Here is a 24,859-nt window from a genome sequence, read left to right as displayed (position 1 = left end):
TCGAATCATTGTGTTTCAGGAAGTTCCAGGCGGAAGCTCATGTGCACCATCTGCAACAGGAAATGCTCCTCCTTACTGAATCTCCAGGAACATCGTAAGGTCTGGCTCCTACCTACTACCTCACTGTCTCACCTACCTAACTGTCTCACTGTTACACTGTCTCTGGCCAACCCTTAACCCGTATTCCTAGACACGATTTGGTCCTTCAGAGATCTGGAAGGACTGGATAGGTGTAACCTGTATGTTTTATTGGCCCCACCTATCCCTCTGGTATTAGGGCCAGGGGCTAGTGGTTGGTTTCACACTGGCCATGTCTCTTTAAGGTCTATATCCTTCATATCATGTCTTTTTGTTCCATTCCTTTGTGTCCCTATCCCTTCCATAATCCCATGCTTGCCGTCTGCTCCTGTCTTACTCTTCTTCTCTCTCAGTAGGAGGTTGGCTTTATGTTAAAGTTGTTACATTTTCAGACCGTGTGACAGTAGAGAAAGGTTGGATTTTATTTCACAAGCTCATCCCCACAGACTCTCATGAAACTTAAGAGGCATGGCGAGCAGACAATAAGGCTTTAACCCTGGCGTCAGGATACTTCCTCTTAGAGATGGATCTCTTAGAAAAATACTGAACAATTACAGGACCACAAAACCATTATATTGCATTACTTTTAGAGATTAATGGAGGTAAGGTATTCCCATCACAAACTATCTCACAGTGAGGCATTTTCGTCTGCATGAAATGAAATATATTTGCAGTGAGTTATTTGATTGTTTTGCGATTGGTTTGGCTTCCCATCCAAATGAGGGTTTGATATTTATGACCAGTGAACTCGGCTGGTGTTTGGGTAAGGTTTCATTTTCCCTGTCAACATCTATCCAATAGATTAATCAGAAGACATTACTATTATTCCACTCTAATGAACTGAACATGGTCATAAGTGATTAATCACGAACATACTTTATGAGCAACTGTTAATCATTTAAGAAATGTTTAGATAGTTCTACAACAGATCAATCAACCTATCAACCAACCAACCTGCCAGTCAATGAATCAGTTTTCATATTGTGTTTATAAACTTCCACCCAATGTATTTGAGTGCATTGCCCTATTCTGACCTTTTCATTCTGTCAAAGCCAGTTCCATCAATTCTATATGTGGTACATGTGAACTTGAAAAAGTTTTTAGCAGTCTTTGCTTGTTAATGAATCTCTAGTCATCAGTCTTTACCTTTGTGAGAGGCTCTTTCCTCATTAACAGTAGTTACAGAAAATGTGATTTGATACAGGGAAATTTGGGTCAGTCACAAACTTGAATTCTCATGTATGATGTAGTTTATTCAGAAATGTTTAAAAAGTCATACTTACACACAGCTGGAATGTTGCAGATGTTATTGGAAGAATCATTTTCTGAGGTTTGAAAAGCATTAAGCAAAGAAAGAGAAAAAAGTGTTGGACCAAAGTTCTATGGAACAGAAGACGTATTACAGCTGAGCTTTGGACAAAGACACTTTAGAACGTAGCACAAGAGTGATCAAACTTTCCATAATGACAAGTTTGCACAAAAGCTACTTAAACCAGCCATTGTGATAATTTGCCTGAACTGCTCAATCTTAGTTTTATTATAGAAGCTCTGAGCAGAGGAGCTATTCAGTCTTAGCATATTGAAGCATTAGGCAGAAGAGCTATCAAATATTATATTATTACAACCATGCTGAGAGCAGAAGAGGGATTCAAACTTTTCAGCAGTTTAATTATATTTCTGTGTGCAGACGTAGTTGAGCAAGGAGTAAAAGTGTGTATGTGTGTCTCTGAATGTACTCTCCTATCTGCAAGTGTGGAAAAGGTCACACAGTGTCATTTACAGTACACAGTGAGCCAAGAAATACTATCTTTCTGTATCACCTCCAGGGTTGAGGTCAATTAGGAATTTCTGAATGTAATTAAATTCAAACAATTAATTTGAATCAAATTTGAATTGGCCACACCTCACAGGAAGCAGAATTTGAGTTGAGGAAGTAGAATTTAATTCAAAGGAGTTCAACTGAGACGTGAAACATGAAAGTCTCATTCATTTGTCAAATATTTAATCTAAAGGATATGCCACTTATTAATCAGAAGAATACACATACCATTTCAAATAGTGGTTTGATTATAACTCAAAGATGTCAAACAGTATTTTTTTTTTTGTCATGAGTTGTTAGATTGTTCCCTTCCATACTGCAGTGTTTGATCTAATGCATTCTGGTAAATGTATTTTTTCTGATATCAAAGACAACCCATAACATGATCTTAGAATATTTCCAGACCATAGTAATTATTTAAAATTGTTTTAGGAGAATGAGTTTTAAAAATCTAATGTTTCAACCTTATGCTGCATGGTATTGGTAACCATACAGTACTTCATGTCAAAATACAAATGTCTATGGTGTAGAATAAATAAGTCATTTGAATTTCATTGAATTAAATTCTACTTCCTTTCATTCAAATTGAATTACAATTCTGCTTCCTTGGAATTAAAGAGCAATTCGCAACTCAATTCAGAATTAACCTCAACACTGATCACTTCACACCACGATCTCTAACTCTTACATAACCACCCTGTGTGTCTGGTCTTTTGGGTACTATATGAATCTCTAGGTACACGAGATATTTGACTGTACTGCCTGCGACAAGAAATTCATCTCTACCAATCAGCTCAAGCGCCACATGATCACTCACTCAGGTAAGAGAGCACACGCACACAGAGCTACGGTCAGACATGGTATACTCTCTCTCTCTCTCTCTCTCTCTCTCTCTCTCTCTCTCTCTCTCTCTCTCTCTCTCTCTCTCTCTCTCTCTGTCTCTCTGTCTCTGTCTCTGTCTCTCTCTCTCTGTCTGATTGTCTGTCTGTCTCTGGTTAGAGAAACGTCCGTACACCTGTGAGATCTGCAGTCGTTCGTTCAAGCGTCTGGACCAGGTGACGGCCCATAAGATTATCCACAGTGAAGACAAGCCCTACAAGTGTAAGCTGTGTGGAAAGGAGTTTGCCCACCGGAACGTCTACAAGAACCACAAGAAGGTGAGCAGGGAACAGGAAGGGTCTGAAAGCTCTAGATTTAAATAGTTGGTTTTTAATATGCAAATTCTACTGATGGAGATAATGCTGAAACTTAGGCAAGATTTTAAGTGATGGCATGTATAGCCTAGTATAAACAAGCACATACACATAAGCAAACACACAAGCATACTCTCACTGGTTCAGAGCTAATATTATTAGTGATAGCCTAAAACCAGAGGTCTCTTCAGTTGTCTTTGGGGTTCTGTAGGGTCAGTGGCCTGTCTCATGTTTACCCAAGGGAATGGGGCGGCACTCAGACACAGGTTAGAGCAGGGGCACAGATAAACACAAGCGCTTTGAACCTAAGCCCCTCAAGCTACTTGTCTTCATCAAGTCAACAAACCAAATCAGCCATGGAGCCTAACCCCAACTCTATCCCCAACCCCAATGCTTACACATCTGATCCCACATCAACACACAGACAGGAGACAGCTCAGATTGAACCAAGAGGAGAGATGGAGGAGCAGTTTAGAGAGAGTGAGAGAACTGTTTAGTTATATTTAGGGGGTGTCAGGGCTCCACGTTAGCTCTGTTAGCTGTTCTCATGAACCGACCGCAAACATAAAATACTTATTCACTCTATCAGTAAATTAAATAGAAAAGAAGGAAGGTATATGTTTTGATGGTCAGCAAACTGGGACAGTATGTGTATATCAAGATGTAGAGAGGGCAAGTTCGAGGTAGTATTCAATGATGCTGTGTACCTTTAAAGGGATACCTCGGGATTTTAGCAATGACTATTTTTTCCCATACACACGTATACGCACACTTTAACACTTGATTCATAATACCAGCCCCCATAGCCCAGTATGCTAACTAGCTTTAGCGCAATGACTGGAAGTCTATGGAAATCTGATAGCATGCTAGTAGATACCCATAGACTTCCAGTCATTGCGCTAATGCTAGTTAGCATTGGCTCATGAAACTACCTCTAACTTCTTTCATATACTAGACACATTATCCACGAGTTCATCTGACTCTGGGGAAGTAGATAAAGGGCCTCATTGCTATAATCCTGAAGTATTCTTTTAACCATGAATGCTGTCCTGTTCTTTCTCTAGACTCACTCAGAGGAAAGGCCCTTCCAATGTGAGGAGTGCAAGGCCCTGTTCCGCACCCCATTCTCTTTACAGCGCCACCTGCTCATCCACAACAGTAAGTATGAGTGTCTTTGTGTGTGTATCTCTGAGTGCAAGAGTGGGTTCATACTACCTTAACTGGCTAGCCACTAGTACCTACATTCAAGGCCCCTGCCAACACATAATTTTTTTAATTTTTAAATTTCACCTTTATTTAACCAGGTAAGCCAGTTGAGAACAAGTTCTCATTTACAACTGCGACCTGGCCAAGATAAAGCAAAGCAGTGCGATAAAAACAACACAGAGTTACATATGGGCTAAACAAAACATAAAGTCAAAAATACAACAGAAAATAAATATACAATGTGTGCGAATGTAGTAAGTTATGGAGGTAAGGCAATAAGTAGACCATAGTGCAAAATAGTTACAATTTAGTATTAACACTGGAATGATAGATGTGCAAAAGATGATGTGCAAATAGAGATACTGGGGTGCAAATGAGCAAAAATAAATAACAATATGGGGATGAGGTAGTTGGGTGGGCTAATTTCAGAATGGCTGTGTACAGGTGCAGTGATCGGTAACCTGCTCTGACAACTGACGCTTGAAGTTAGTGAGGGAGATAAGAGTCTCCAGCTTCAGAGATTTTGGCAGCAGAGAACTGAAAGGAATGGCGGCCAAAGGAGGTGTTGGCTTTGGGGATGACCAGTGAGATATACCTGCTGGAGCGCAGACTACGGGTGGGTGTTACTATGGTGACCAGTGAGCTAAGATAAGACTGGGATTTGCCTAGCAGTGCTTTATAGATGGCCTGGAGCCAGTGGTTTTGGCGACGAATATGTAGTGAGGGCCAGCCAACGAGTGTACAGGTCACAATGGTGGGTAGTATATGGGGCTTTGGAGACAAAACGGATGGCACTGTGATAGACTACATCCAATTTGCTGAGTAGAGTGTTGGAGGCTATTTTGTAAATGACATCGCCGAAGTCAAGGATTGGTAGGATAGTCAGTTTTACGAGGGCATGTTTGGAAGCATGAGTGAAGGAGGCTTTGTTGTGAAATAGGAAGCTGATTCTAGATCTAACTTTTGATTGGAGATGCTTGATGTGAGTCTGGAAGGAGAGTTTACAGTCTAACCAGACACCTAGGTATTTGTAGTTGTCCACATACTCTAAGTCAGAGCATCCGGTTCCCAAATCCCCATGGATGCTATAGCCCTTAGTTCAAACCTCTCTTTACCAGCAGATACTGAGGGCTTCCACAGCCTCCTTCTGGTCCTTTGTGGTCCTCCTAGCCCTCAGTGTCATAGCCCTGCAGACAGAGACAGTGGTCCTTGAGGACTGAGACTGAGGAGCCCTGCAGACAGTTGGTCTTGGCAGGATGGAGTCCTTCATGGTCTCACAGTCGAGACTGAGGACACATAGATTGTGAAGCTCAAGGCATTTCCTTCCTGTGTCTCTGGATACAGATCACTATTCACACAAATCAGTGGGATACTGGACCATGGGGGCTGGTATTATGAATCAGGTGCGAAAGTGTGTGTGTTTATGGGAAAATAGAGTGAGAGAAACAGCATGTGGGAGGAAAGTGAGTGAAAGTCCGTATATACAGTGAGGGAAAAAAGTATTTGATCCCCTGCTGATTTTGTACGTTTGCCCACTGACAAATAAATTATCAGTCTATAATTTTAATGGTAGGTTTATTTGAACAGTGAGAGACAGAATAACAACAACAAAAATCCAGAAAAACTCATGTCAAAAATGTTATAAATTGATTTGCATTTTAATGAGGGAAATAAGTGTTTGACCCCCCCTCAATCAGAAAGATTTCTGGCTCCCAGGTGTCTTTTATACAGGTAACGAGCTGAGATTAGGAGCACACTCTTAAAGGGAGTACTCCTAATCTCAGCTTGTTACCTGTATAAAATACACCTGTCCACAGAAGCAATCAATCAATCAGATTCCAAACTCTCCACCATGGCCAAGACCAAAGAGCTCTCCAAGGATGTCAGGGACAAGATTGTAGACCTACACAAGGCTGGAATGGGCTACAAGACCATCGCCAAGCAGCTTGGTGAGAAGGTGACAACAGTTGGTGCGATTATTCGCAAATGGAAGAAACACAAAATAACTGTCAATCTCCCTCGGCCTGGGGCTCCATGCAAGATCTCACCTCGTGGAGTTGCAATGATCATGAGAACGGTGAGGAATCAGCCCAGAACTACACGGGAGGATCTTGTCAATGATCTCAAGGCAGCTGGGACCATAGTCACCAAGAAAAAAATTGGTAACACACTACGCCGTGAAGGATTGAAATCCTCAAGGTCCCCCTGCTCAAGAAAGCACATATACAGGGCCATCTGAAGTTTGCCAATGAACATCTGAATGATTCAGAGGAGAACTGGGTGAAAGTGTTGTGGTCAGATGAGACCAAAATCGAGCTCTTTGGCATCAACTCAACTCGCCGTGTTTGGAGGAGGAGAAATGCTGCCTATGACCCCAAGAACACCATCCCCACCGTAAAACATGGAGGTGGAAACATTATGCTTTGGGGGTGTTTTATGCTAAGGGAACAGGACAACTTCACTGCATCAAAGGGACGATGGACGGGGCCATGTACCGTCAAATCTTGGGTGAGAACCTCCTTCCCTCAGCCAGGGCATTGAAAATGGGTTGTGGATGGGTATTCCAGCATTCCACAATGACCCAAAACACACGGCCAAGGCAACAAAGGAGTGGCTCAAGAAGAAGCACATTAAGGTCCTGGAGTGGCCTAGCCAGTCGCCAGACCTTAATCCCATAGAAAATCTGTGGAGGGAACTGAAGGTTCGAGTTGCCAAACGTCAGCTCGAAACCTTAATGATTTGGAGAAGATCTGCAAAGAGGAGTGGGACAAAATCCCTCCTGAGATGTGTGCAAACCTGGTGGCCAACTACAAGAAACGTCTGACCTCTGTGATTGCCAACAAGGGTTTTGCCACCAAGTACTAAGTCATGTTTTGCAGAGGTGTCAAATACTTATTTCCCTCATTAAAATGCAAATCAATTCATAACATTTTTGACATGCGTTTTTCTGGATTTTTTTTGTTGTTATTCTGTGTCTCACTGTTCAAATAAACCTACCATTAAAATTATAGACTGATCATTTCTTTGTCAGTGGGCAAACTTACTCAATCAGCAGGGGATCAAATACTGTTTTCCCTCACTGTACATACAGTGCATTCAGGAAGTATTCAGACCCCTTGACTTTTCCCAAATCTTTTACGTTACAGCCTTATTCTAAAATGGATTAAATTGTATTTTTCCCATCACAATACCCCATAATGACAAAGCAAAAACAGGTTTCTAGACATTTTTGCAACTTTATTAAAAATAAAGAACTGAAGTATTACATTTACATAAGTATTCAGACACTTTACTCAGTACTCTGTGGAAGCACCTTTGGCAGCGATTACAGCCTCAATTCTTCTTGAGTATGACGCTACAAGCTTGGCACACCTGTATTTGGGGAGTTTCTCCCATTCTTCTCTGCAGATCCTCTCAAGCTCTGTCAGTTTGGATGGGGAGCGTCGCTGCACAGCTATTTTCAGGTCTCTCCAGAGATGTTCGATCGGGTTCAAGTCCGGGCTCTGGATGGGCACCTCAAAGACATTCAAAGACTTGTCCCGAAGCCACTCCTGCGTTGTCTTGGCTGTGTTCTTAGGGTCGTTGTCCTGTTGGAAGGTGAACCTTGCCCCAGTCTGAGGTCCTGAGCGCTCTGGTGCAGGTTTTCATCAAGGATCTCTCTGTACTTTGTGCCGTTCATCTTTCCCTCGATCCTGACTAGTCTCCCAGTCCCTGCTGCTGAAAAACATCCCCACAGCATGATGCTGCCACCACCATGCTTTACCGTAGTGATGGTGCCAGGTTTCCTCCAGACGTGACGCTTGGCATTCAGGCCAAAGAGTTCAATCTTAGTTTCATCAGACCAGAGAATCTTGTTTCTCATGGTCTGAGAGTCCTTCAGGTGCCTTTTGGCAAACTCCAAGTGGGCTGTCATGTGCCTTTTACTGAGGAGTGACTTCCGACTGGCCACTCTACCATAAAGGCCTGATTGGTGGAGTGCTGCAGAGATGGTTGTCTTTCTGGAAGGTTCTCCCATCGCCACAGAGGAACTCGGGAGCTTTGTCAGAGTGACCATCGGGTTCTTGATCACCTCCCTGACCAAGGCCCTTCTCCCCCGATTGCTCAGTTTGGCCTGGCGGCTAGCTCTAGGAAGAGTCTTGGTGGTTCCAAACTTCTTCCATTTAAGAATGATGGAGGCCACTGTGTTCTTGGGGACCTTCAATGTTATATAGACAGGTGTGTGCCTTTCCAAATAATGTCCATAGGGGGAGTAGCATGGGGTAGGGGGGAGCAGGTAGCTGACTGGTGGTGGCTATTCAGCAGCCTGATGGTCTGAGGGTAGAAACTATTGGCCAGTCCTTCAGTTTTTTTCCATGATGTGTCTGAGTGATTGAAGCGAGGAGAACAGGGCGTGGCTTGGGTGGCTGGGGTCCCTGATGATCTTCTTGGCCTTCCTGCGACACCTGCTGTTTTAAGTGTAGGGGAGGTAGTGTACACCCAATGGTGCGTTTTGGTTGTGTGTATCACCCTCTGAAGCGCCTTGCTTTCCGCGGCAGTGGAGTTGCCTTACCAGGCTGTGATGCAGCCCGACAGTATGCTCTCGATGGTGCTCCTGTAGAACACTGTAAGGGTCCTCGGGGATAGGCCGAATTAGTTCAGTATCCTGAGGTAGAAGAGTCGCTGTCGCGCCTTCTTCACCATGATATCAGTGTGGTTAGACTATTTCAGCTTCTCCGAGATGTGTACACTGAGGAATTCTTGATGCACACAGGAAACTGTTGAGCGTGAAAAACCTAGCAGCATTGCAGTTCTTTACACACTCAAACCGATGCGCCTGGTACCTACTAACATACCCCATTCAAAGGCACTTAAATATTTTGTCATGCCCATTCATCCTCTGAATGGCACACATACAAAATACGTCTCAATTGTCTCGAGGTTTAAAAATCCTTCTTTAATTAGCCTGTCTCCTCCCCTTCATTTACACTGATTTTGAAGTGGATTTAAAAAGTGACATCAATAAGGGATCATAGGTTTCACCTGTATTCACCTGGTCAGTCTGTGTCATGGAAAGAGCAGGTGTTCCTAATGTTTTGTACACTCAGTGTATGTTTCAGTGGACGCTTAGCCCTACCCTAATGTTTCCTCATGCATTGAGTTATGTGCATGCATGGATTAACCACCTCTTGTGTCATTTATTTTTGTGGGCCGTATGGTCATTGTCTTTGCCCATCTTTGATTTTCCTTTTTTCTTTCCTTTTTTTCTCTTCCATCATCCTTAGTTTTGAGGCTCGAAACATACAACAAAGTATTGTAATGTATTCTAAAGTCATTGTTCTATTGAATCCAGTAAAGTAGCATGTGAACTTAAATTTGTTGGCTCTTCCCTGATGCTTTTTTCTTTTTTCCTTGGAGTCTTAATGGGCGTCCCCATATTGTGTCAGCATCCAAAGGACTACTAACTTAGGTCTACCGGCCGGCTTTCTCAGGGGTAAACACTTTTGTCCCCCAGCATACTGGCCTTTTCTATTTCGTTTTCTTCTGTTGGTTATTTAAATTGTATTTTAAATACTATAGAATTTTAATGCATTCACAATTGTAGACTGCACTATCATTTTGGGATTTAATGTTATGTTTTCTAAACTGTATTTCCATTTAAACTTTGTGCAAAGTGTCTTCAAATCTCAAGCTCTTGGATATATTTACATCTCAAGCTAACTCATGGGTAGTCTTAACCTCTTAACTTTTTTATTATTTTTAATAAAAAAAACATGTATTGTGTATTTTTATCAATGTCAATCAAACAAGAGATAGCAGTCACATGATTTGCCAAGCAACAAAACATGAGCGAGAAGGGGGGATTGATACAGCAGTTCAAGGTACAACTTTGATGCTGGAGATGGCATTTGACCAGCCCACTAGAGTTTTTGTAGCCGCGCCATGCAGCTTAGCTGTGGAATTTTTTGGTCTTATTTTTTGGGGGCGGTGGTTAGGGCACACATTAACAATTTCAATTTCATAGAATCCAATGGAATGTCACAAGCATTTCCTAGTAGAAACAGACCAGGCGACATAGGTACATTTACCTCTATCAAGGTGTGCAGAAGGTATTTAACGTATGTCCAGAGGTCAGAGACCACTGGGCATTCCCAAAACATATGTACATAGGTCCCGACTGAACCAAGACTGAACCGATTATCGAGATTATGGAAGCAGCGATATGGTGTAGAGTACAATTTGTGAATTAATTAATTAGTTAACTGGTGAGATTTATTTTTATGATGAGAAAACATTGTTCTATATTACCTTCCAGTTCAACTGTTCTCCAAAACCTAGGAGTTCTCTGTTACAGATGGAAGTGACCGCAGGTGTCGGTTGAGTTAAGTTTGGAGTAGAGAGAAAAGTTCGAAGACCTGAATTATCAAAGATGTCACTGAGGGTGAAAATATTTCTGCTAGAACATTGAGGAAAAACAAAGGGTTTGAGCTTGATAAGATTAGATTATTGTTCCATAATGGAGAATGGCAGTGAAAAGGGAATGAGATCAGGAGATCATGAGATGTCTATTGGCCTGTCTCCACACTTCAACTGCATTAGCAATTATTGGACACATTCAGAGACTTCGATTTTTGTTTAACCTTTTAACTTTAAACGTTCGAGGCTTGAACAGCCCTATCAAGAGAATTTGTTGTTTAGAGTAGTTACGATGTAGAAATATTGATTTCGCCTTCCTACAGGAGACCCATTTGATAGCCAATGATATCAATAGATTTCAGATTTTAAAAAATAAGATAATAGCTTACTCTTGTGCCCCAAACAAAACAAAGGGTGTTATGATTGTAATTATGAGGAAACTTCGAATGAAGGTGGGGGTATCTAGGGGAAACACAGAAGTATGGTATTGGTATGCCTCTGTTACTATTAATGGCACTCAATTATGTTTTTTGTCCTCCATTTATGCACCAAATTCTTTCGATAAATCCTTTTTTTAAGACCTGAAGCTTAAATGGTTAGACTTCCCAGACTCTGTTACCATCCTTGGGGGAGATTTTAACTTATATCTTGGCACGTCAGGCACCTTCAAATTATATTAAGACCTTTTTAGATGACTTGAACATTGTGGATCCCTAATGCCTAAGAAATCCTAGTATTAGAGTTTAAACCGTCTTTTCTCCCCGTCATCAGTCTTTCTCATGAATTGATTCTCTTCTCCACCCCAGTTTTTCTGAAATGTTAGGAATACCTGCTCTTTCCATCACCATAGACTGATCAGGTGAATCCAGGTGAAACCTATGATCCCTTATTGATGTCACTTGTTAAATCCACTTCAAATCAGTGTAGATGAAGGGGAGGAAACAGGTTAATTAAAGAAGGATTTTTAAGCCTTGATTTCTCCAGGATTCATGGCATTTCAATGTTTTTCTTTAGCAGGATAGGGAATTCTTAAACCAAATTTTGACTGGCAATAAGGATTTCTTACAGGTTAAATCACAACCAGAGGTAGACCCACATACATTATGGGAAGTAACGAATTGTTGCATTAGAGGAATAATGTGTAATTCCTTCTCATCACATGTATGCACACATGACTGTAAGTCGCTTTGGATAAAAGCGTCTGCTAAATGGCTTATTATTATTATTATTATTATTATTATTATTATTATTATAATTATTATAAAAAAACGCAACCTTCAGATTTCTTCATTAGAGAGAGAAATAGCCTGTCTAGAGTTGATGCAAAAGTACAACTATACTGAAGATGGGCAGATAGCACTGACAACATTCTAAAACTGAGCATAAGATGGTGACTAGTTCTAGGGCTGAATTTATTAATTTGAAAGCGAGACCGAGTAGGCACTTGGCAATGAAACTGAAGCAAACTGAACATCTTTTCATCTATTGATGTCATTAGGATTGGTGAACTTTGTACCCTTCCCTCCCAAATTAATCATACTTCACTACTTTGTATTCCAATCTGTATACCTTGGAGTTTCCTAAAGACTCTAAGATGTTAGCTTTTGGAACTGTCTGTTAATCAAGTCAGTCTATTAAATGCCCCATCTGAAGACTGCCTTAGATTCAATGTCAAAATCCAAGTCTCCAGGGTTGGATGGTATCCCTCCTGAATTATTGTTGGCTGTGTGGGATTTAGTCTGATCTGTATTACTAGACTCAATCAACCACTCGCTGGAGATAGGGAAATTCCATAGTGGACCAAAAACATATCTTATTTTTTATTTTACCTGTATTTAACTAGGCAAGTCAGTTAAGAACAAATTCGTATTTATAATGATGGCCTACCCCAGCCAAACCCGGACGACGCTGGGCCAATTGTGCGCCGCCCTATGGGACTCCCAATCCTGGCCGGATTGTGATACAGCCTGGAATCAAACCAAGGTCTGTAGTGACGCCTCTAGCACTGAGCTGCAGTGCCTTAGACCGCTGTGCCACTCAGAAGCCCAGGTGCCAAGGACCCGCTTGAATGTTCAAGCTACATGCCCTTATCAATTTTGAACTGTGATTTTAAACTCTTTGCGACGGTCTTGTCAAAAAGATTAGAGACTTGTATATCATCATTGGTTAATCCTGACCAATCAGGATTCATAAAGGGTTGGTTGGCCTTGGACAACATACGCCGCCTATTCCATATTGTAGACTCCACTGTCCTCGGTAGATATAGAGAAGGTGTTTGATGGTGTGGAATAGGAGTATTTATGGGCTGTTTTGGGTTTGGGTCAAAATGTATTAGTGTGATCAGCACCATATATACCGACCCCACTGGTCGTATCCAGACTGGCCATTCCGCCGCCCCAAAGTTTGTCCTAAAAATATCCACAAGACAGGGTTGCCCACTGAGTCCTGGCCTATTTGCCCTTTCATTAGAACTGCTAGCCCAGGCCATTAGGCAAAATATTAACATCTTGCCTATTTATTTATTTTTATTTTACCTTTATTTAACTAGGCAAGTCAGTTAAGAACAAATTCTTATTTGCAATGACAGCCTACACCGGCCAAACCCGGACGACGCTGGGCCAATTGTGCGCCGCCCTATGGGACTCCCAATCACGGCCGGTTGTGATACAGCCTGGAATCGAATGCAGTGCCTTAGACCGCTGCGCCACTCGGGAGATCAAAGAAACAGCGCACCATATCTCCCTGTATGCTGATGACATCTTACTGTATTTGTCCGATGTCTTTAATTCTATACCACACATACTTGACCTCTTTAAAGATTTTGGCTCTTTCTATGGCTATAAAATGAACTGGTCCAAGTCTATTTTAATGCTTCTAAACCCCACAGCTAAACAAGTCACATTACCCTTTTTACCTATCACTTAAGAAAATAAGGGATTTACATACCTGGGCATTCAAATTCGATCCAATTTGCAACTCATGATGAACGAGAAAAAATTAATAAATATATATAGGGCTCGAAAAGGGGGGAAAAGTTTAAGTTATAAAAATGAATGTCCTCCCCCATATACATTTCCTGTTTTCAATGCTTCCTCATCCTCCCCCAACTTCATTCTTTAAGGACATGGATATCTCGGGGAGAAATTTCATTTGGAATGGGAAACGTCAGAGAATTAGTCTCTCCACCTTACAATGCCCCAAAAAGTTTGGAGGGCTCTCTTTACCTTTAAACTCTACTATGGGGCATTTCAGCTGAGGTCACTGAGTATTTGGCTTGACTCTTCATCTGATGTGCCTTGGTGGAAAATAGAGGAGGCCAAGTCTCACGCAATTAGAATTCAGCACCTTCCTAATCTTTTATGGGATCCATTGTAAAAAATACATTGACTGTTTGGTACCAAACCAAATCAATAATTGTCTGGGCACAACTTTTAATTTTCAAGAGTTATCTCCTATTTGGAATAACAATTTTATTTGGTTTGGCTCTATGCTCTGTACATTCCCTCCTTTGTCTAAGCAAGGTAATCATGTTTTGAAGGATACCTTCAATCTGCAAGAGGTTTGTTTCTTTCAAGATCTGAAAGAGTCATATTCTCTCCCTGGTTTTTGCTTTTTTATTTTTATATATTTTTGTAAATCTCAGACTCTGTACAGCATTGAAAACCTATGGGGTACCATGGGACACCAAACCACTCTTTATTGAAATAATTTTCATGTCCAGGAAAAGACAGAATGGTGTCCTCACTATATGATAGGTTAGTGACTCATAATATAAAACATCTACCTGTTATAAAGGTCTGGGAGAAGGGACCTACAAAGTGTAGAGTTTGAAGGGATTGGACCACGATATGGGGCAATATTTTTGCCTCTTATAAGGTCCTTTCCCAGAGCGAAAGTTCAAGATGAAGCCTGTGGATAGTGAGTTATGTATTAAATGTACCCAATCTGAGGTGGGCAATTATATGTATATATTTTGGAGCTGTGTACCGTTGAAGTCTCTTTGGGTTTATTTAGTTAATATTTTAAATGTTATTCTTGGCAGGAGCCTACCTGTTTGCCTATCCCTCCTCCTGTTGGGTTGCAGCCCTAGCATTTTGTTATCTTACCAAGAGAGGCGGATTGTTATGGCTGCAATAACAGCTGAAAAAAAAACTATTCTAAGGAGTTGGTTTGAACCGGGTATTGCCCTTTGCAGATTTTGGTTGCTTATGTTCTTGGACATTGCACAGCTGGAAAGATTCACTGCCAGACTATGTGGGGCCAAGCCCAAAACTCTGGTCAATTGGTCACATGTTCACATGCTATCTCCCACTTGCAAGAGCTAATTTAACAACAATGTTTGGTCGTGCGGATGGGACATAGCATTGCCCTGCTTGGTCTTTATTATATTTTCCTAAATGGCTCTGTGTTGGTAGCCTTTGATAATTACATTTGAATAGATCGATTGAATTTGGAAATACTGAAACATTTTTGTCTTTAATCTGTTTTGCCCTTTTTCATTTGCATGGTGTTTTTGTGTTCCCCCCCCCCTATTGAACTGTATGTATTTGTATTGAATCTTGATACTGTAATTATCTAGGACATGCAAGAAAAACGAATAAATCATTGTTCACAAAAAGAAAACCCTAAAATTGCTGAAATAAGTAAATCAAATCAATGATGCGAGAATACTGAGATTAACTGATACAGACATGGAGTATGTTTACATGCACACTAGTAATTTGATATTAAACTGATTATGGCAGTAGTCCAAGTATGGCATTAGTCATATAAACACCTTACTCTGCTTATCTTAATCGCTGTAAGGTCATAATCGAATTAAGCATACAATGATTAAAACAACTGGATTTCTGAGCAATCTTTCGAATTATTGGGACATGGAGACACCTTAATCAGAGTTGCAGTGGTGTATTTGATCTGCCCATGTGCTAGCACCAGCAGCGCGAGCTTCCCTCTTTTGCATGACTGAAGTGAGTTCAGAAAAACTGAAAGTATGCATCTTAGAAATAGCTTTCACATACACATTTTATATGTCTGAACTCAAAAGAATCAAATAGGCTTCCCAAAAATAACATGGTCACTGTGGTAGAACTTTTATTTTGATTGGTGATTTTCTGCATTTATCAAAGTCCCATCAGGTAGCCTGATTTCAGATGTGTCCATGTAAATAAACAGTATTATTAGGGAAATTGTTATTTTTGCAAAGCATGTAAATGTTTTAATTGAACTATTATATTAATCTGAGTATTTGAACCCCTCTCAATCAGAAAGATTTCTGGCTCCCAGGTGTCTTTTATACAGGTAACGAGCTGAGATTAGGAGCACACTCTTAAAGGGAGTGCTCCTAATCTCAGCTTGTTACCTGTATAAATGACACCTGTCCACAGAAGCAATCAATCAGATTCCAAACTCTCCACCATGGCCAAGACCAAAGAGCTCTCCAAGGATGTCAGGGACAAGATTGTAGACCTACACAAGGCTGGAATGGGCTACAAGACCATCGCCAAGCAGCTTGGTGAGAAGGTGACAACAGTTGGTGCGATTATTCGCAAATGGAAGAAACACAAAATAACTGTCAATCTCCCTCGGTCTGGGGCTCCATGCAAGATCTCACCTCGTGGAGTTGCAATGATCATGAGAATGGTGAGGAATCAGCCCAGAACTACACGGGAGGATCTTGTCAATGATCTCAAGGCAGCTGGGACCATAGTCACCAAGAAAACAATTGGTAACACACTACACCGTGAAGGACTGAAATCCTGCAGCGCCCGCAAGGTCCCCCTGCTCAAGAAAGCACATATACAGGGCCGTCTGAAGTTTGCCAATGAACATCTGAATGATTCAGAGGAGAACTGGGTGAAAGTGTTGTGGTCAGATGAGACCAAAATCGAGCTCTTTGGCATCAACTCGCCGTGTTTGGAGGAGGAGAAATGCTGCCTATGACCCCAAGAACACCATCCCCACCGTCAAACATGGAGGTGGAAATATTATGCTTTGGGGGTGTTTTTCTGCTAAGGGGACAGGACAACTTCACTGCATCAAAGGGACGATGGACGGGGCCATGTACCGTCAAATCTTGAGTGAGAACCTCCTTCCCTCAGCCATGGCATTGAAAATGGGTCGTGGATGTGTATTCCAGCATGACAATGACCCAAAACACACGGCCAAGGCAACAAAGGGCGGCAGGTAGCTTAGTGGGTAAGAGCGTTGTGCCAGTAACCGAAAGGTCGCTGGTTCTAATCCCCGAGCCGACTAGGTGAAAAATCTGTCGATGTGCCCTTAAGCAAGGCACTTAACCCTAATTGCTCCTGTAAGTCGCTCTGGATAAGAGCGTCTGCTAAATGACTAAAAATGTAAAAATGTAAAAAGGAGCGGCTCAAGAAGAGGCACATTAAGGTCCTGGAGTTGCCTAGCCAGTCTCCAGACCTTAATCCCAGAGAAAATCTGTGGAGGGAGCTGAAGGTTTGAGTTGCCAAACGTCAGCCTCAAAACCTTAATGACTTGGAGAAGATCTGCAAAGAGGAGTGGGACAAAATCCCTCCTGAGATGTGTGCAAACCTGGTGGCCAACTACAAGAAACGTCTGACCTCTGTGATTGCCAGCAAGGGTTTTGCCACCAAGTACTGAGTCATGTTTTGCAGAGGGGTCAAATACTTATTTCCCTTATTAAAATGCATATTAATTTATAACAGTTTTGACATGCATTTTTCTGTTTTTTTGTAGTTGTTATTCTGTCTCTCTCTGTTCAAATAAACCTACCATTAAAATGATACACTGATAATTTCTTTGTCAGTGGGCAAACGTACAAAATCAGCAGGGGATCAAATACTTTTTTCCCTCACTGTATGTCAAAGTGTGTCAAATATGTAAGTTGAAAGCATTGTATGTTAAAAGCACTGTTTGTGTGTGGATGTCCCTGACCTTGCCAACAGACAAAGATCTGTGAATGGATCAGTCGTACACCAATCATGTTTTTTTTGGGGAAAACGTTTCTTTGGGAACATCAGGCGACATCCTAAAACGTCTTAAGGGACGCCCCCGGAACAAGCTGGGAACTAGACAAAAACTTCCAGGGGACCATGACAGAACGTCCTATGTTTTAAACGTCATTGGACACAGAAATGTTCTTGCAATGTTCCCATGAACATATTCTGAGAACATGGCAACCATATTCTGAGTGTGTTTGGTTTGACATTGATGGAATATTCTCCTAACCCTCAGAAAACTGCACACTGGAATATTCTTGCAACATTCCAATGAAACGTGTCTAGATCATTAATATTGAATATTCTGAGAACATGGTATCCATGTTCTCGGTAAGTTCGATTTGACATTAATGGTCTATTGGAAACGGTCCTTGCACATCACTGGAATGAAAATTCCTATTAAAAAGGCTAAGTAATAATGATCTAATGAGACTCTTAAGGGAACGTTCTCTATAAAGTTGTGGGAACGTTTGTTGTTAGCTGGGTAAACAGTTTCTATGCTCGCTTCAAGGAAAACATCAACCCTCCTACGAGGGCCCCTGCTACTCAAGAGGACTGTGTGCTCTCATTCTCTGTGAATGGCATAAGTAAGACTTATATGCGTGTGAATACCCACAAAGCAACCGGCCTTGATGGGATTCCTGGTCGCGTCCTCAGAGCATGTGCAGACCAGCTAGCTAGAATTTTTACGGACATACAGTATTCAACCTCTCCCTGTCCCAGTCTGTAATCCTCACGTGCTTCAATATGTCCACCATTGTTCCTGTACTCAAGCAAACAAAGTTAACATGCCTGAATGACTATCACCCTGTAGCACTCACTTCTATCATCATGAAGTGCTTTGAGAGGCTGGTCAAAGACCACATCAGCTCCACTGTACCTGACACACTGCACCAACTATAATTAGCGTACTGTCCCAACAGATCCACGGACGACGCAATTGCCATTGCACTGCACACTGCCCTATTCAATCTGGACAAAAGGAATACCTGTGAGAATGCTGTTCATTGACTACAGCTCAGCTTTCAACACCATAGTCCACTCCAAGCTCGTGATTAAGCTCAGGGCCCTGTGTTTGAACACCTCTCTCTGCAATTGGTTTCTTGAGTTCCTGACGGGCAGACCCCAGGTGGTGAGGGTAGGCAACAACCCCTCAACACGGGGGCCCCCCAGGGGTGACTCAACACGGGGGCCCCCCAGGGGTGTGTACTCAGCCGCCACCTGTACTCTCTGTTTACCCACGACTGCATGGCCACGCACGACTCCAACACCATCATTAAGTTTGCTGACGACACGATGGTGGTAGGCCTGATCAACGACAGCGACGAGACAGCCTACAGGGAGAAAGTTGGAGCCCTGGCAGACTGGTGCCAGGATAACAACCTCTCCCTCAATATCAGCAAAACCAAGGAGTTGATCGTGGACAACAGGAAACAGCGGGGGGAGCAGGCCCCCATCTACATCGACAGGGATGCAGTGGAGAGCTTCAAGTTCCTCGGCATGCACATCGTCGAAGACCTGACATGGACCCAACACACCAACACCGTGGTGAGGAAGGCGCAACAGCGCCTCTTCAACCTCAGGATGGCCTCTCAGATCCTCAATAACTTTTACAGGTGCACCATTGAGAGCATCTTATCTGGCTGCATCACCACCTGGTATGGACATTGCACCACTTTCAACCGCAAGACTTTACAGAGGGTGGCGCGGACGGCCCAATACATCATTGGGGGCGAGCTCCCTGCCCTCCAGGACATTTGCACTAGTTGGTGTCTGAGGAAGGACCGGAAGATCGCCAAGGACTCCAGTCACCCGAACCACAGACTGTTCAGTCTGTTACTGTCTGGTAAACTGTATTGGAGCATCGGGTCTCGGACCAACAGGCTCCGAGGCAGTTTCTACCATCAGGCCATCAGACTGTTGAAGCAGCTGTCTACCCGCCTGCACCTTAGAGACTATTTGCATTGACTCTCCACACACACGCACGCACACACACACACACACACACACACAAATTCACTGTACTTGTGACATTAAAAACTTGAAACACACACACATTCAACACTGCTGTTACTGTTTATGATTACTATTTATTTAAGCTGCTATACCAAGTCACTTTACATTACACACTTTACTATAGAAAACAGTCTTCAGTTTGATAAATCTATCATACTGTATATTCTATGATGTACATACTTCTCATACTAGTTTATTACTTTTTTTCTACTTTGTATTACTACTACTTATTTTTGTACTTTTGTATTTGGCATTTGATTTTTGATTGATATTGTTATTGTACTGGTTTGTTGAGGAGAGCAAGCAAGCATTTCACTGTACCGTGTTTGCAGTAGCGGTGCTTTGGTAAAATCACTGGGGAAGCCAAGCCAGAAGAAAAAGCCATATTACAACCTATGTGTTGTGGTAATTGTGTTGTTTGTTCTATAACTTGTTAGTTCATATGCCTTGCGACCGTGATATATTGTATGCCCATGGCCGAGACTATAAGAAGACAAAGGGGCAGAATAAATTCAACCACACCTTTGTTTATTCACAAAACCGGAGAGCAACCTCTGTCCGGTGAAGTCCACAAAGCATATTGCATGTAAAAAACATTTACATGACCTATACCATGGTCAAGAAAGTTAATGTTTCCGACATTTTTGGATTACTACACATCTATTGATTTAGAACCATGGAGAGTTACCGCAAGTCACAAAGAAAACAGGAGCTGCCTCCACTATTCCAGCACAATTTCAACTTCAACATTACAACATCATCAAAACACCAATGCTTAGTCTAATACAGTGACAACTAAAAAAGATACCAAAAACGATTTAGTCCAATCAATGTAAGCTAAATATGATGTGGCTATCCATGGTTCTGATTTGTGTGTGTGTGTGTGTGTGTGTGTGTGCGCGCGTTCGTGCAAGTAGAAAAAACATGTTGACTCACCCTACTTGTAGAGAAACGCCAATGCCATCCTCTTCTCGTTCATGTTGACGAAACAGTCTATGACTCTGTCATACAGTACACTCTTTAATGTTTTGTTGTCCTAGACCACCTGGCTAAAATGCTTGCTCGCTAGCCTAACTTCCTTTCATGGGCAACATTAGCTAGTTAACATTAGCCTTCTACATCTAGCTACATATTGAGCTTTCATCCTCTCAGTCCAGGGGCACAATGTATTTTATGGTTGGATCAGAATCGCTGTTATAATCATTGGCCAGTACGGAGAATTAAGTAAAAACACAATTTCAAATCCCTATCTCCAATTTTAGCTAGCTAGCTAGCCAGCCACCGGAAGACCACAACACAACAATTCAAGTTGTTTCTGTCGATGACATATTTCTCTGTGATAGGAGTGAAGCCAAATCCAAACTGCCATCCCTTGACACTTTTTTTGTTGCGGCAGGACCATTCACAGTTGAGCTCACTCAGTTTAGCTCAATGCTAATTGGCTATTATTATATACTTTTTTTTTTTATCAAGGGAGGCCAAATGCTGGCTGGCTTCCCTTGCATTCAATGCTGCGGGCGGCAACAATGTCATACTCTTTATGACCAGACCGCATCAGATAGATGGCCTACACATACAGAGACAGAGGGGCGCTGTTTCGCTCGCTCGGATGCTTTCTCCGGTGAGATACATTCAGCCTCTTGCGAATTGAAGGAAAATTATGACAACACAGAGACAAAAGATAAATAATTGTTTATTTTTTTCTTGGTAAATTTTTTGGGGAAACCTGGCTTCCCTTGGCATCCTTGAATACACGCCACTGACCGTGTGCATGTGACCAACACACTTTGATTTGATTTTACCATAAAGTAGGGTAAAAAGCCCTCCACAGAATACCCCTTCATCTCATAATCATGTTTGTGAATGACTTAAAACCTCAGCATTAATTAAGTCTGTGTTTGGTTGAGTACCTGACTTTAATATTAATGGAAGGAATGGTTTTATTTCACTACTAGAGCATTAATGGACACAGGCCTCTACTTGTGTCCCGCTTTATTGTGCTGACCATCATGTTCATTCTTCGTAATGGGAGAATGAACACACGTTTGTGGCCAAGGCTCACTCTGCCAAGCATACACTCTCTCCAAACCACTCGAAGGAAACCAACCCACTGATCCCCCTATAATGGAAAAAGGCACTTTTCAACAAGAGCCTCTGTTGTATGGAGTCACTGAGTTAAGGCGTGAAAAATAACATCATTATGTAGTCTATATGGCTCTGGTTTGGGAACAGCTGAGAGTTGTGCTTATGTTTAATGTCAGAGTGATGTCTGGTGTTTTTAATGTTGTTAAGTGAATGAAAAATGTAAGTGTTGGTTGGTGTTTTTATTGCTGTGAAATAAGAGACCATTCCAAGAGCAAGCAGCTTTGTATGATCAGCGTCCATCTGTTTCTGTCCTCTCCTTCAATCTGGGTTGCTATGGATGCAAGATGAGCATCATTTTAGAAAAAGGTACAAGGTAAAGGTAAAAAAATAAGTACGGTCCAGATCATATGAAAAGAAAATTGTAGGGAGCAGCAATGTAACACACAATGTTCTTTAGCCCATACAATTGGCCTTGAGAAATTGTTTTCAGGCCTACTGTGAGTGATGGTTATGCTTTCAGACATAACAATGGATCCCTCTCTTTCTTGTCCTCCCCGGAAAATAAGAGGGTGCAGAAATGAGAGTGACGGAAAGTTGCTCTTTCTTTACTGTGTTGGGTTGGTTTTTTGTCATTTCTGTAGGTGAGAGGACATTCAAGTGTGACCAGTGTGATGCAACCTTCAAGAGGAAAGACACGCTCAACGTGCACATCCAGGTGGTGCACGATGGACACAAGAAGTACAAATGTGACCTGTGTGAGAAGGCCTTCGTCACCCCCTCTGTTCTCAAGAGCCACAAGAAGGTGAGTTCAGCCAGTCTTATGTACTGTAGAGCCCAGTCCAGACATCGTCAGTCTCTCCTAGAGCAAATCCTCTTTCAAAATAATGATCCTGTATGTGTGTGTTTTCCTACATTTCGTATGTAAGAATGTCCTTCAAATGTTAAAGGAAAGGTTCACCCATATTTTATGTTATATTGTTGTTGTGTATCTCTGAGTGATGTTCTATCGATTCCCTGGGTCATTTCATGTTTTCATGTGTATCTGAGTTATTGGGGTTTAAGCAGGCAGAAATCTGTCCGGTATGACGTAGCACCATGATAAAGTTGCTCTCACTACACTGGAAGTTAATAGGAATACTACTTTTAGATCGCGAAACGTCTATCATACATGTCAGATTTCAATATTGGCCGATGTCATAACTCTGGAAGATGTCTTCTCTCCAATGAGCCATTGATCATATTTTTGCGATATTCCTACTTCGAGAAATGTGTAATTTAACGGAGGGTCTAGCACATTTTCCTATTTGTTTGCCTTTTAGTCCAGGGTGAATTGCATGGTGCCGTTGCCAGGGATATTTTTGAAAGGAGATAGGAATCCAATGAATGAAGGAACGTATAACGCCCCACACAGCAGACTGTCGACCAATCTCGTTCACATTGTCATACTGCATCACGCTGTTGCTAAGCTAATCGTCACGCAATCCATTCTCAAAGTCAGTGTATATGTCGAGAAACCTGCCTATTGTCCTCAAAAGTTTGTAATGTCACGATTCCAAAGTTATACGATACTACAGATAGCAAGTTAATTATCTCGGAAAGGATTTGTAATGATATACTTCTTGTTGACGAAATTCGTGCTAATGTTGAGTTTTTGAGCTAGCGCCCAATAGACTCCCATTCACTCCTTGAAGGAGAGCGCTCCTTGTCCCAGAATCGCCCAGAATGCACTGCACGGCCCATTGACGTACCACGGGCAACATTTCCCATCTCCTCAAAACTATATCTCTGTTGCGAATGTAGACTCCTAAACTGATAGTGCAGTTTGTTTAGGCAATTTTACAACTAACTAGCTACGTTACATGCAGATATTGTCTTCGGTATTATTGTGTGTAGCTACGTTTGCTTGCTTGCTTGCTAGCTAGCTAGCTAGCTAGCCAGCTAGCCAGCCAGCTAGCTAGCCAGCACATAGAGAGAGCATTGCATTGTGGATTTTGTAGTTGACTTGAGCAGCAACAGATTTCCACAATGATTTTCCATGTTGCTAACAACCTTTATTATAACGTCAAAATGAAACATTTGTTCAGAAAAAAATATTAACACTGTAAATTAAAGGAATGAGTGGTTTTGGGTGGATTTTTCCTTTAATGAAAAGTAGAGGAAATTGACATTTGTGTTTTCTTGTGATCTCTCTTGTATGCTGGACTGGAACTAGGCTACAGTATATAGTCATCCTCCACCATTGTTCCCTGTGCAGCCCAGGAATCATCCGGTCTCTGTTTGTAATTTACACATGACATTTAGTCCATTAACTCCACAGGGTTTCAAAGCACAGGACAGATCAATCTGACATTGTCCGCTTGGCTTATGGATCAGATTGAGACCAAACAGTTTCTTGGCACATGGCAAAAGAAACAAATCAAACATAACATGGCCTTAGTACAGTAGGACTGAAGACAGACAGGCACATGAGTTGTCTCTCTCTCCGGTTGGTCGGTGTTCAGAGACTGGAGACTGCTGAGAGAGTGCTCTGTCTTGGCAGTGATTTAAAGACAGGTAGCTGAGCTCAGTAACCTGGCTGGGACTGAACAGCAGGGCTGTGTTCCAAATGGCACCATATAAGTTAAATTATAAAATACATGTCCTTTTGTAGTGCACGACTTTTAACCAGAGCCCAGGGCCCTGGTCAAAAGAGCTCAAGGCCCTGGTTAAAAGTAGTGAACTATATATGGAATATGGTGCCATTTGGGACGCAGCCCAGAACTCTGACTGGGGATCTGGGAAGGACATGGAGTACATGGTGCTCTGTGTGCTGTAGTATACTATACAGAGTACAGTCTTTATCCATTTCCTATTCCGCTCATGGCAAGAGACTATGGATCGTCTCATTCCTGTCATCTGCGTTTGTTTTCCTCCAGGTGCTTTTGTCAGTGTGCTGTCTGGTTGTCCTCTCCACTTTCAGGTTGATCTGAAAATGAACAGTAATGATGTGTTTCTCTGGCAGCCCTAGTTTAGTCTTCCTCTCAGAACACCCTTAAATTGCCGTAATCATTCTTCTTAAAGGCAGAGATGTGTGTACATGGAGC

The 24,859-nt window shown here is 42.0% G+C and overlaps 1 protein-coding gene across 1 annotated transcript in view; it reads left to right on the top strand.

The window, feature by feature from the left end:
• Positions 1 to 24,859, top strand: part of LOC311148636 (PR domain zinc finger protein 5-like) — a 72,827-nt gene that overhangs the window by 11,239 nt on the left and 36,729 nt on the right. Inside the window, exons 8-12 of the mRNA XM_084185624.1 lie at positions 20 to 99; positions 2,634 to 2,718; positions 2,897 to 3,054; positions 4,155 to 4,248; positions 22,418 to 22,578. Of these exons, the coding sequence (XP_084041750.1) occupies positions 20 to 99; positions 2,634 to 2,718; positions 2,897 to 3,054; positions 4,155 to 4,248; positions 22,418 to 22,578 (578 nt within the window). The remainder of the gene's footprint in view (positions 1 to 19; positions 100 to 2,633; positions 2,719 to 2,896; positions 3,055 to 4,154; positions 4,249 to 22,417; positions 22,579 to 24,859) is intronic.

This window comes from Coregonus lavaretus (assembly GCF_964263955.1).
Source record: "Coregonus lavaretus genome assembly, chromosome: 21".
NCBI classification, from domain to species: Eukaryota; Metazoa; Chordata; class Actinopteri; order Salmoniformes; family Salmonidae; genus Coregonus; species Coregonus lavaretus.
This window is presented reverse-complemented; position numbering and strand designations above follow the sequence as displayed.